This window comes from Cariama cristata, unplaced genomic scaffold (genome assembly GCF_000690535.1).
Source record: "Cariama cristata isolate BGI_N322 unplaced genomic scaffold, ASM69053v1 scaffold10882, whole genome shotgun sequence".
NCBI classification, from domain to species: domain Eukaryota; kingdom Metazoa; phylum Chordata; class Aves; order Cariamiformes; family Cariamidae; genus Cariama; species Cariama cristata.
The window spans coordinates 44624-56445 of NW_009605549.1; the positions used below are offsets into that span (position 1 = coordinate 44624).

An 11822-nucleotide genomic window follows, 5' to 3' on the forward strand; every position below is an offset into this window, starting at 1 on the left:
CAGCTCTAGCGAGCTACATGAATGACAGTATGAAGGCAAGGGATGCTATAGATCACAGTGACAGCAATAGCCACAGCACCGGGAGATGCCCAGAGGCTAAACTGGCTGTTGAAGCTGCAAAAGAAGTTTTCTCCCTGCTAGGATCCCCATTGGCTGGCGCAGGTTTTTTCAGCCCTGGCAGAGCAGGCTCGGCTGGTATATCTAGCGGCAGTGCTCCCGGACGGGGCAGAGATAGGGACACGCACTGGTGGTCTGTCAGGACTGGAGGATGGATCTGAAGATGTTCCTAGTCTTCACCGCATTTCTGCTTCACGCTACCCTGGGCTTCCCTATTCAGGTGAGAGCAGTTCCACGCAACCATGCTCTGTCTTCTAATTGACCTGTTCTTCCTGGAGTGAAGTTCTAGAGATCCATTATGATAAATTTCCTGCAAGAAAAATACTAGTAATATAATAATATATAAAGCCAATCTAACAATTTAGTTCCTCCCTTTTGCCTGATTTTGATGCTATTGTTGCTGCACTTATGAGCTGTGGAAGAATAATGCCTTTTACCTATTGGTTTTGCAGGAGAACTATGAAAACAGCACAACAAGTAAGTAGGATTTATACCATATTTTAAAGACAACTGTTAATTCTTGGCTGTGTGTCACATACTTTGTTAGTGTGTGAGTGACTTGACTTTAGAGCATGTGAAAGCACTAACCCTCAGGCCTTTTGACTAAGGCCACGTTACCTAATTTGTTATTGGGCTGAATGCAGATTTGCTTTACACATACTTTTGGGGAATGGTTTGTTAGGTTAATTTAGATGTGCTTTCACAGGCTTGAAAATAAAACTTTAATATGATATTTTGATACCTTTCCATTAAGCTAAGTGTTACAAAAAGACTGCTACTCATTTGCCTCCTTGCCTACCTTGGTACAGCAGTAAGAGAAAGGGATGTCAGGCCTCAGAGAAAGCTTTGCTTTGTGCTGGGATAGAAAACAAATAGTACAGGCTTAGCTGAACAGCTTATGTCAATTCACAAAATAGAAGGAGGTAATTGCAGATCTCTAGAGAAGGTCAATGGCAATAAAACTGTGGGTAGACTGTAACTACAGCAAGAAAATGCCAGGTCCGGGGGTGATGTGTTGTGAGAGGAAGAGACCTTGGAAAAATTTGCTTGACATAGAGCAAGTAAGTGGCTAATGAAAATTGACCAAGTCTTCTTTTGAGCTGTGGTTTGTGGCATGGAAGCAAAGGAGTGTTGTAAGATTACTGGTCAGTATATTTGGAGCTGGCCAAAGGACTCAAAGCTTGCTCGAGTTCAAAGTAGGCAGGTGCTGGGACTGAAAGTTGCAGGGTTACTGGGACAAACACATACAATGAGTTTTAATTTACCGTTGTTACTGCTTTTTGTGCCTTTTGAGACATCTTTCAGTGTTTACAGTGCAGGGAAAATGCAAGCTGTATAATTTTGAAAGCTGTATCATACTGGATGTTCATTTGATCAAGGACAGGGCAGATGCCTTCTGTGATGTCTCATCTGGGTTTTAAAAAGGGGTTGTAGGTTTTATGTGCCTAGGAATCTGGAGCCTCATTTCCTCTGACTTTGACTAGTCAATTAATCTAGTGCCTCTTGGGTGCACGAATTCTGAATCCGGTCAATCCATCTCAAAAATGTGATTCCCTGCATAATTTTTTTAAATGCCATGGATCTTTCTGATGCAGCTAGTGGGAACTGACTGAACCTTTCTATAAAAAACCACCATCATTACTTCCATTGCCATCTAACCGAAGTAACAGTCTGGAAAGGCAGACTGAAGCCTTTTTGGCTCAATAAAAGCAATTCCGTTGCAGGTTCTAGATAGATTCTGAATAGGAGGACATCCCCTCAGTATGTTTGGGCAATAACCACTGTGAAAAGGGAAAGATGCTGCAAGGTGGGACAGAGCTTGACACATCTTCTATTGAAAAAACATGGTGAAAAAGATAAGGAACATTAATAGGCTTAGAAATAAGAACTATTTCCATAAGTCTTCTCTGTGTCAGTGTTGGATAAGAAAAAAATAATGGCTTTATATTTTTGACAAGGAAGAGTGCAATTATTGGCAAACTGGAAGAGATCGCTAGACAGGCTTGTGGCATATCCATCATACTTAAGAACAGGTCAAACAAACTGTGGTCAGGAAAAAACGATAAAACTGTTTCTGCCTTAGGGAAAGCAGACAAACTGGATGACCTCTGGGGGTCCTTGCAAATTCTAAACTTTTATGATATTGTAACAATGAAGTTTCTGGTCAGAAATTTATATATCGGATCAGATTTTCACTTCCATGTTTGTATCTAGAAACTGGTAGAAATCAAAAGATGTCACGCTAGAAAGACACCTTAGGACTCAGAATGCTTCCAAGCTGCTGTCAGGTACATACTGAAGCTGAGACTATTTGTCCCATGCTAAATTATAGCCTTCATCCCATGTTATAACTTTACTCTTTGACACTGAAACCAGAGAGGTTTGTTGAGCTGGTTAGCCTGCACCTGTTGCAGCGAAATCTAGTGAAATTTTGTTGCAGACAAAAATATGTTTTGTCCCCAGTTTCCTTTGTTATTTTCCACACTGAAGCTGACAAAATGCTTTGCTGATTCTTAGACGGTAAATGACCAGGATTCTGTCCCTCAGCACCATCTACTAGGAATTTTCATAGCTGTTTGTCTGAACACCAATTTAATTTCTGTGCCTATACATCGGTTAGTGCACTCCGTTCCCCTCCAAGCAAAGGGACCTGCCAAAGGCATTCCCATGGCTGAGGAGGCCTGTGCTATTGAACATTGTGAAGTTGCATTCAGAATCTAATTTGCCCCTTTTGCTTGTCTTTTTCTTCCTTGCTTTTTGCAGCAACAGAACCTACTGAGGTAAGAACAGCTAAATCAGCTCTTTTGATCACTTTGGGGTTCAGCATTGTAGAAAGTGAGGTCAAGACTCATGTACTTGACCCATATCTCCATCTGTGGAGGAAAGTCTTCTCAGATCAAGTGTAACACAGTGAGCAATTTCCATCCCTATTCCATTTATTGCTTCACGATGCCCAGGTACAGCCCACATCCCGGCAAGATTTTGCCTTCTCCGGGGTCACAGAGAAAACTCAAACTCCCTTTTTATTTATGCAAGGCAAGGGAAGTATGGCAATCTGTTTTGCTACAGATGTGACCCCCACAGCTGGGTACCGGCCCCGTAGTTCCCTAGAAGCATTATGTACCACGGCTTTTCACCGCTGTGTTGTGAGGTGATACTGGGAGAACTTCATTGGCGATTTGATCAACCCTGCACTCCTGCTAGCAGGGACATAAATTAAGCTGGAAGATCTGAAAGTTACTCCACACTTCAAATTGCATTTCCCAAGTCTCCTATGCCGATTCCCTTTATGATATCCATATTTGCCAAAGAAGAATATCTACCACACCATGGTACTTCTTTACACACAGCACAGTATCTAAAAGCTCAAGACTGCACTGGTGAAAGATACTTTCAGTGGTAGCCTGAACAGTTTTGATCCTTTGCATGTTATAGTATTTAATATTTATGTTATAATATAAAGTGTGAGATAATACTAATGCATCGCTCTTGCAGGTTACTACACAAGAGGATATATATGGTATGTATTATTCCATCTAAACATTAAGTATTTGATAGGATATACTGGTGGTTAGCTACCCAGTTACCCCAGAAAATAACACGTGCTTAACACAAATTAATCTTAAGGAAGAAATTTTAAATGAATGCGGCCACCATAATATTTCATGCAAAGCAGACTCTCTTGGTTTTTGCCAGTTGCTTAACCTTGCTTAAAAACCTCAGCTCTTACTTTTGCTAAAAATAGCTCTGCTTAGATAATGTCCTGACTTAAGTCACTTCCAAAGGCTACAGAAAGCACAGAGGCCATGTGCTTGTGCTTTTTATTGATGTCAAGTCCTACTGCATAATGTTCAGAGTTGGCTGATTCTATTTGTAAGGCCTGGGAGTCCCTGACGCTGGCTTAGCTGGGGCCACCAGTCCAACCCATGGAATAGGAATGCAGTTCCGATTTCATTGGTTTTGAGGGTTTTTCAAGAGGTCAGCATGTCCATCAGCAAGCAGCATCCACTGCTCTCCATCCTTTTTCACTCCTGGTGTCTTATGTTGGGGGTTTGAGTGTGAACTGTGCATGCAGAAGTAAAAATATGCTGTCTGAGTACACAGAGGGAGCCATGCAGCCAGCTGGCCACTTAAGCGGGACAGTACAGACTTACAAGACCCAAAGGTCCAGGCCTTAAAATGTGATGGCTATGGGCAAAAAAAAAAAGAAAAAAAGGGAGAGAGGGAAAGATTGAGAGGATGCCTCTTGGGACTGGATTAATGCCAAAATAACCACAACTGGGAGGTTCACAAGATTGTATCACTGGGCGGATATCTACATAACTGAACACCATGCCAGTCCCTAAATAGGCTCTGCGAGTTTTACGTGCATCACTGTAACCAGGACTTGATCTAAGTGAGCTCCTGGAAACTCATCAGGTTAAAAATCAGCATTCGTATTTTCCCTGGGAATGAGAAAGTCCTACTCTTATATTTCTGTGCAGAATCTCCATTGCCTACAGAGACTGACTCCGAGGACGATGTTATTTTTAACAGAATTCTGAAGGTTAACAAAGGTAATGCCACCAAAGCTCTGCTTATAATGGGGCTCTCTGTTGCTTTTTGGGGGTGATGTGGGAGGTATAATGTCTTACCACAATCTGTGAAAATCTTTTTCCCATCTTACACACCATCATGTAAGCAATGCCCAGAGTCAGGCCACTGGGACTACTGTGTGGTCTGCTGAAGCCCCACAGCATCTCAAATCTATGGTGTCAATACTGGAGATAATACCGGGTCTGGAGGCAACTGAACTATCCAGGCAGCTTCTTCAGCTTTAGCTCTCGACATCTTTGTCATTCTTTGGACATAAAAAGAGAACTTGGATATTTGGATGCTTTATTATTTAACTGTCTTTTTCTTGAATGCAACCATCACCTGCATTCTGTCATCGTATGGCTTTGTAGTACAGACTCTTAGATAAGCTATGACCAGTTCCATGCTCCCTGCTCCAGACTTCCTGTACCTTCATTCTTCCAAAAATTCCCCATTCCATCAGCTTGTCTTTCTCACATTTTCCCCTTCAGCAGTTATTCCAGAAGCTTTACTACTGTCTGTAGAAATGGACACCAAACTTCCCTACAGTTTTCTCTAGGCAACACTCACTTCTCTCTTTGGTTTGCTTGCCTTTTTGGGTTTCTTATTGGCACCTTGCTGTCTCTGGCCAGCATCCTTCCTGGGCAGATATTTGAAGCCATTCATTCAGTGTCACATGATGGATGATGAAATAGTACCAAAGTACATCATCCCTTTCACTATTGCAACTGCTTTCAGTCATTCCCTGTCTCTCCTCAACCCCATCCAACAGAGTTGGAGCTTCCCACGTCTCCTCTCAGCTAAGGACACAGCAGCAAAGGTAGGGAAGCAGATAACATCCATCGAGCACAATAGTCCATTTCTCATGCTAGCCAGGAGGAGATGCTTAGAGAAAAATAGTAAAGGAGGATGAGTAACACTTCTCCAAGTGTGCTTAGCAAGCGTCCAGCAAAGGATGACTCAGATATTTCCACACTTTCTCTCTCACCACAGACAGCTCTCAGTTCTTGCAAGAAGGTGACATAGTTCCAAAAAGGAGTCGCAGTGCCATCAACTGTCGCCATTGCAATTGGCCCCAATCCAGTGATGGGATTGTTCGTGTTCCCTATGTCTTGGATCCTACTTATGGTGAGTGTAAATTTCAATAATTGTGGTTTTTTTTTTTTTTTTTTTTTAAAATGGATTTTGTCCAATAAGTTTCAAGTAGAGACCTACTTCTAGTGGCCACACAAACAGTTGATTAAATCAATTCTAAGGATTTATCTGTGGTGTGCAAGCACAGATGAACTGTAAATTACAAAGACCTGAACAGGAAAAAGAAAAGAGATCAAATTTGCTTGGAAGTTTGCATCCATACTGTTTGGGGTCTGGTCTCTTGGAGACAAGAATGATCATACCCTCTAATGGTACCTGCCAGAATACCTGCCTTTATAAGGTTCGTGCCTGTTGCAGCGTGGTTTCAATGCCCTATTTTTCATTAGCAAAGTATCTTCCCATAGCTATCTCCAAGTGTCCAATCAGAAGATACACCAACAATCACCACTCTAATTTAAAAACAAGGAGTTGAGAAAAAAAGACTTCCACCAGAGTTCATTTGGACAAATATCTGGATAAAGAGGATCTTGTGCCAGGCTATTAATATCTTAAATGAAATTTCTGAGCCAAAAGCAAGAAAGAGCCTAGGTTAATGTTTCTGTCCTTCATTTACCCTGTTTTTGAGCACATGTGAGATTTTGATGGCACCTGCCGTTGTCCTTGTGTGACCCCCCCCCCCCACATTAACCCTTTTGTCTCCAGAGGAAAGCCACATAAAGGGGATTCTTGATGCCATGGCAGAATTTGAAGCACTGACTTGTATTAATTTTGTGAAGCGCAAGACAGAACGCGACTACATCAGCATTAAATCTGCCGATGGGTGAGTTGAATGATAAATTAACAAGTTACTTTTACATTTTTTTTTTCAATTCTTCACTACACTCACCTTGTGTGACCTTAGAGAGGAAAGAGGAACAGATTTAGACAAGAAACTTTATGTTTTATCACAGTGCCAAGGTATCCTCCTTGGATACCTCGCTAGTGTAAGGACTCAGCAGTTACATCAGGAACTCACTGAAGACACTGAAGTGATGCAGATCATGGGAAAGCACCATTAAGATGGAAAGAATACCTAAGCTCATGTTTTCTCTGTGGTATAATGCACACTTGAGCACAACATATAGCAGATTACTGTAGGTCTTATTTGCACAGGCAAAACCAATTTCAACTTATGAAATAAAACAGTTCTCTGAATCACACATTTAGCTGTCAAGGTCAGAATTAGAGCATATGAGAGAATGGTTCAACACCCATTAGCCTGAAAGTGCTATTCATCTTAGCTCCAGCTCTGATATAGTGTTCAAAGTTTTGGAAAAAAAAAATAATTGTTATTTCTAGGGCATTAAAGTCGCTGTGTACAGAAAGTCAGAATGCAGAAGTCTTTGAGCTAATGATAGTCTTCCAGGAAGCTTAGCGATGAACATACTGTTTGGTGCTTTCTACGCCATGGTCAGTTTTGCCCTTCTATAGACTCTGACTATCACACTGGACAGGAAGGAATCCTTCCACTCCCACAAGATGTGTGTGAAGCAAGGTTCTCTGTACTGTCCCTTTGCCTGCCTGACAATACAAATCCCATAAGTCTTCTGTTGATGTTCAATGCCTCTCCTAGCTGCTGGTCCAACTATGGGAAGGTAGGAGGTGGACAGACCGTCTCTGTGATGAAAGGAGGCTGCATGTGGAAAGGAGTAATTCAACATGAACTGGAGCACGCTCTGGGCTTTTTGCATGAACATTCTCGAAGTGACAGGGATAATCATGTAAAGATCATGTGGGAGTACATCAGTCCAGGTAAGTACCTCTGAACTTCTCAATGCAGAAAGTGGTGTAGATACATCCTACTGTTCCTAGCTCTTCCTTCTCCCCTGAAGGGAGTAGATAGGAAGCATACTCTAAGTACAATTTCATATATTACAGCTGACCCTTCTCCGCTGAAGGAAGTAGATAGGAAGCATACTCTTAAGTACAATTTCATATATTACAGCTGACAGACCAGACTTCAGGAAATTTGAAAACTCCAATAACCTGGGTCTTCCATATGACTATTCCTCAGTAATGCACTATGGCCCGTAAGTAGCAGCATGGCATTGCTTTTGTTGGAACTCTAATCTTACATTAGAATTAGTTTCTGTAACAACTCTCTCCTAACTACCAGTTTCCCCATTTCCCCTTCTGAGAAAAACATGGTTAGTCAGTTCAGACAAGCCACGCCCTACGATTAATTCCCTATCCTTTGGCTTTCCACTAAGGAGCCATTCACAGACAAACTTGGGAGCAAAGGGCATCTTGAGATTGACTCTGCTTATTGCTGGGCATCTTAATCAAACCTGTTTGAACAGCATTGTTAGTCACAACAACAACTTGTGTACAATTCTTGTTCTCCCTCCAAAGCATGCCATTAAATCCTGAAAGAAGTAATTGTACTTAAAAGAACATAATTTTTCATGTTTTTTTGCAGATACACATTCACTAATACCACTGGGCAAGCAACGATTGTACCAATTCCTGACGGATCAGTACATATTGGACAGAGGCACGGACTGAGCAACTTGGACGTGGCCAAAATCAACAAACTTTACAATTGCAGTAAGTGACTCAAAGCCATCCTTTCATTTTCTACTTGGCTCCTTCACAGAGATGTTTGAGCACACTGCAGAGCCAGCAGTTTCTCATCTAAGACTGTGAGACTATTCTCCTAAATTCATGGTACCCAGTAGGGTTACTCTGGGAGACAATGCAAAGGTGAAGCTGGAGGCACATTGTGATTAGTGAGAAAATGCTTTCTACTTCCAAATTAAATCAAACACACACATTCACTATTGCCCTAAGTGGCTGCCATGCAACTGGCCTAACCGCATACCACGTTGTATGCCTCACTGCAGTCATTTGGTTTCTTAGAGTTCAGGAGACAACTATAAACCCCACAAAGAGCCAGACATCTCTGCTTCTCATTGCAGTTAAATACAAACTTAAAGGCCTGAGACAAACCAAAACAGTTGTAGGCTCCTCTGAACTGGAACAGTTTAATGATGTCTTGTCCAGTTTTCAAATGTTTAAGCTGTCATTCTAAATTTGTATGTGTTTTTAACTCTTTAATTTTAACCTCTGCTGGAAGAAATTCTCCCATGCAATCACAGAAATTTATACAGTCAAAGGGAAAAAAATTGATGAATAAAGTATTACCTCTTGCACAGAGGAAAGCCCAAGTCCTCCTCCTAACCTTAAAATTTAAGCATTGCAGAGACATCGTATTTGTGCTTGACTCTTCTAACATCACTTGAATTCCCCATCTCAGTGGAAAACAATGTCACCAATTGCAGTGCATTGAAACCTCTCACACTCTTTATAGAGGTGCAGAAAGAGATCTCTTGCTAAACTATGGAGCTAATCAATAAAAGCTAATGCTTTTTCCAAGCACTACTTTACTTTCCATTTAATGCAGATACTTATGAATTATGTGAAAATTAGGACATGATTCTTCTTAATCAAGATGTACCAGTACTCTGAAACGAATGCTGGCAGATCAGAAAATCGAGACATGTCCATTCTGAAGAGATTGTAATTGTAAATGAGCGGAAGCTTCTGCAAGCCCGGTGCTGAAGCAAACACTGTTTCTTTCTCAGGTCGCTGCAGCACTATTCTCGATGCAGTATCTGGGTCACTGAGATCTGCCAACCACCCAAGAAATTATTCAGATAACACCAACTGTGTCTGGCTCATCCGAACCCGATCCGGAAAGGTAATCACAGGTTAATAGTGGTCTTGGAATACGGCTGAACTTACTTCTTCCTATGCTAAGCATTTTGCACTTTGTCTGCATACCAGTTGCCAGATAAGATCTTTTCCATGAGACAGATTTCAGACTAGTCTCTACTTCTTCATGTCTTTAAGCCAGGTATGGGCAAAGACAACTGCAGAGCTGCAATTTTGAAAAAGGCTCTTTACGTTGGGCTTCAGGTTTGCAAAATCCAGACAAAGCAGCCTGTGCATGGGAGCATTTAGCCACAGACCCATTAGATCTGAACCCTGCAACTTCAGGGGATGAGAGGCAAGGCTGCGTAAGCAGTTCCAGTTCGGGCTTGGCTACAGCTTAGATTCTGTCTGTTTTAAAGGACACTGCATGAAAGAAGTCACATGCATGTATATTAAAAGCTGTTTTTCTCTTCCCTTCCAGATTTTCCTGCACTTTGAAGCTTTTGAGCTGCAGACAACCAGAGGCTGTCAGGGTGATTATGTTAAAGTTTATGATGGATCCAGCAAGTCTTCTGCAGTTCTAATGGACAAAACCTGTGGATCAAAGATACCCAATGACATAGTTGCTTCTAGTAATCTTATGCTTGTCGAGTTCGTCACAGATGGTGCTGGTACAGCTTCTGGTTTCCAAGCTGCCTTTACTACTGGTAGGTCTGAGAACAAGGAGAATGGTGAAGAAAAATAATCCATGTCTGATCAACCTTCCTCTTCACAGAGGAAAAACATTGTTTGAGGAACTGCTCTCTGCAAGAGCCATCACTTCCTACCTTGCTTTTGATATAATGAATCAGTCCTACACTGATACCATTTATTCATTCAGGCAGACGGGGCCACGCACAGGACAAGTGGTGTTACCCAGGCGATTCGCCTTGCCTCTCAGATACGTGCCATTCCAAAGCATGTGCCAGTAAGGGTAACATCAATTTAATGTTACTGCTAGTGTTACTAGCACAGCAGAAAGAGAATAAATCATAACGCAGTATTGAAAAATATTGCTCCTCTGAAAAAGATGCATTTCTAAATCACACAGTTCAGAGGGCGAGACAGATGTATGGTGAACCAGGTGACCCAGTGCCATGGCAAGAGGAGAGGCAATATTTCCATGGTCAGGATCCCTGGAATGTACCCACCTAAAACACATTTTCTTCAGTCCCATTTAATTAAGAACTAATGCCTTGACGATACAATTAAGTTACCACGGGCTTCCAAGTTAGCATGTATCAGATGGGATAAAGAAATGCCTGTGCACATATCTGTAGCCTACAGCAACTGTACAGTAGTGAAGCTTGTGGTAGTATGAAAGAAAGCTCAGTTATGTCATACCACCTTGCATTTGCCATCGGATAAGAACAAGCACACAGAGTTTGCATAAATCCACTGAAATGCAGTAACTTAACTGTATACCGAAACCAAGCCAGCAATTTGCATTGTCTCTATGTAGTATTTATTTCTGTCCATTGTAGCTACGGAAGGAAAGAAGAATAAGAAAACTCCCCATGCCACTTTGATGTGTCAGCAATTATGAAACAATCCTAATTGTCAGATAAAATGTGATTTAACATTTACATATTTTAGAGAGACTACAGTTTGTTCAGAGTGTTCTGAAACCTAAATATTCTCTCATTTCACTTACAGTGAGGATCCAAAGAAAATCAGGCACCCACAACTGACTTAATGAAGAAGAACTTATTCTGTGAATATTGAAATTATGTGTTTCCTACTTTGCTCCTATCCTGGCTTGGATCAGTATGAAATTTAGTTCTATTAAGAATCGAAGTTTTCATCTTCCTGAGAAAGTTTATTCCCCAAGCCATATAAATGTATGAATTCTATACATCCGGCGTGCTCCTCCTTTTGTCTGCACAGTTAAGTTATTACATCTTTGTATTTAACAATGGAATAAAAAGCTTCATAAAAAAAAAAAAAGTTTCCATTTCTGTTTTCCAGGAGTCCCTTGCAGCCATACACACTATCAATGTGGTCTTACTTCTTAGCCCCCTTCTTTCAGCCACAGGGGTATCTCTAAATTGTACCACTGACATCATCATAGGTTTAATTAGTTGGCTGAAGAGACCAGCTCCAAACTTTACAAATTCAGTTTATGATCTTCACAGTCTTGAGCATGAAAAGGTCTTAGATACAGACTCTTTTCCCAGCCTAACATTCAAGCTTCTGAAAATGACATCTCCCTTAACAACCCTGTTATATCCTTAAATTGCAAGGAGTATGGACAAGACAAGACCGTTGACAGTAAAGGACTGGTACGTCCTATTGCACTTCTC

General features: G+C 41.3%; 1 protein-coding gene across 1 annotated transcript; it reads left to right on the top strand.

The window, feature by feature from the left end:
• The first annotated feature begins 250 nt into the window (after window positions 1-250).
• ASTL (astacin-like metallo-endopeptidase (M12 family)) lies at window positions 251-11454 on the top strand. The gene is made up of 13 exons (XM_009696012.1): window positions 251-337; window positions 570-594; window positions 2881-2897; window positions 3613-3637; window positions 4602-4673; window positions 5686-5820; window positions 6490-6607; window positions 7400-7578; window positions 7772-7856; window positions 8246-8373; window positions 9411-9526; window positions 9962-10187; window positions 11176-11454. Exons 1-13 carry the CDS (start codon window positions 269-271, stop codon window positions 11208-11210), a joined length of 1230 nt encoding a protein of 409 aa, XP_009694314.1. The 5' UTR covers window positions 251-268; the 3' UTR covers window positions 11211-11454.
• Window positions 11455-11822: the final 368 nt, after the last annotated feature.

Excerpts from the sequence above, each read along its gene's own strand:
- ASTL (XM_009696012.1), top strand. The coding sequence starts at position 269 with ATGGATCTGAAGATGTTCCTAGTCTTCACCGCATTTCTGCTTCACGCT. Across the intron at positions 4,674-5,685 it reads AATTCTGAAGGTTAACAAAG|ACAGCTCTCAGTTCTTGCAA; the intron begins GTAATGCCACCA and ends CTCTCACCACAG. Across the intron at positions 8,374-9,410 it reads CAACAAACTTTACAATTGCA|GTCGCTGCAGCACTATTCTC; the intron begins GTAAGTGACTCA and ends TTTCTTTCTCAG.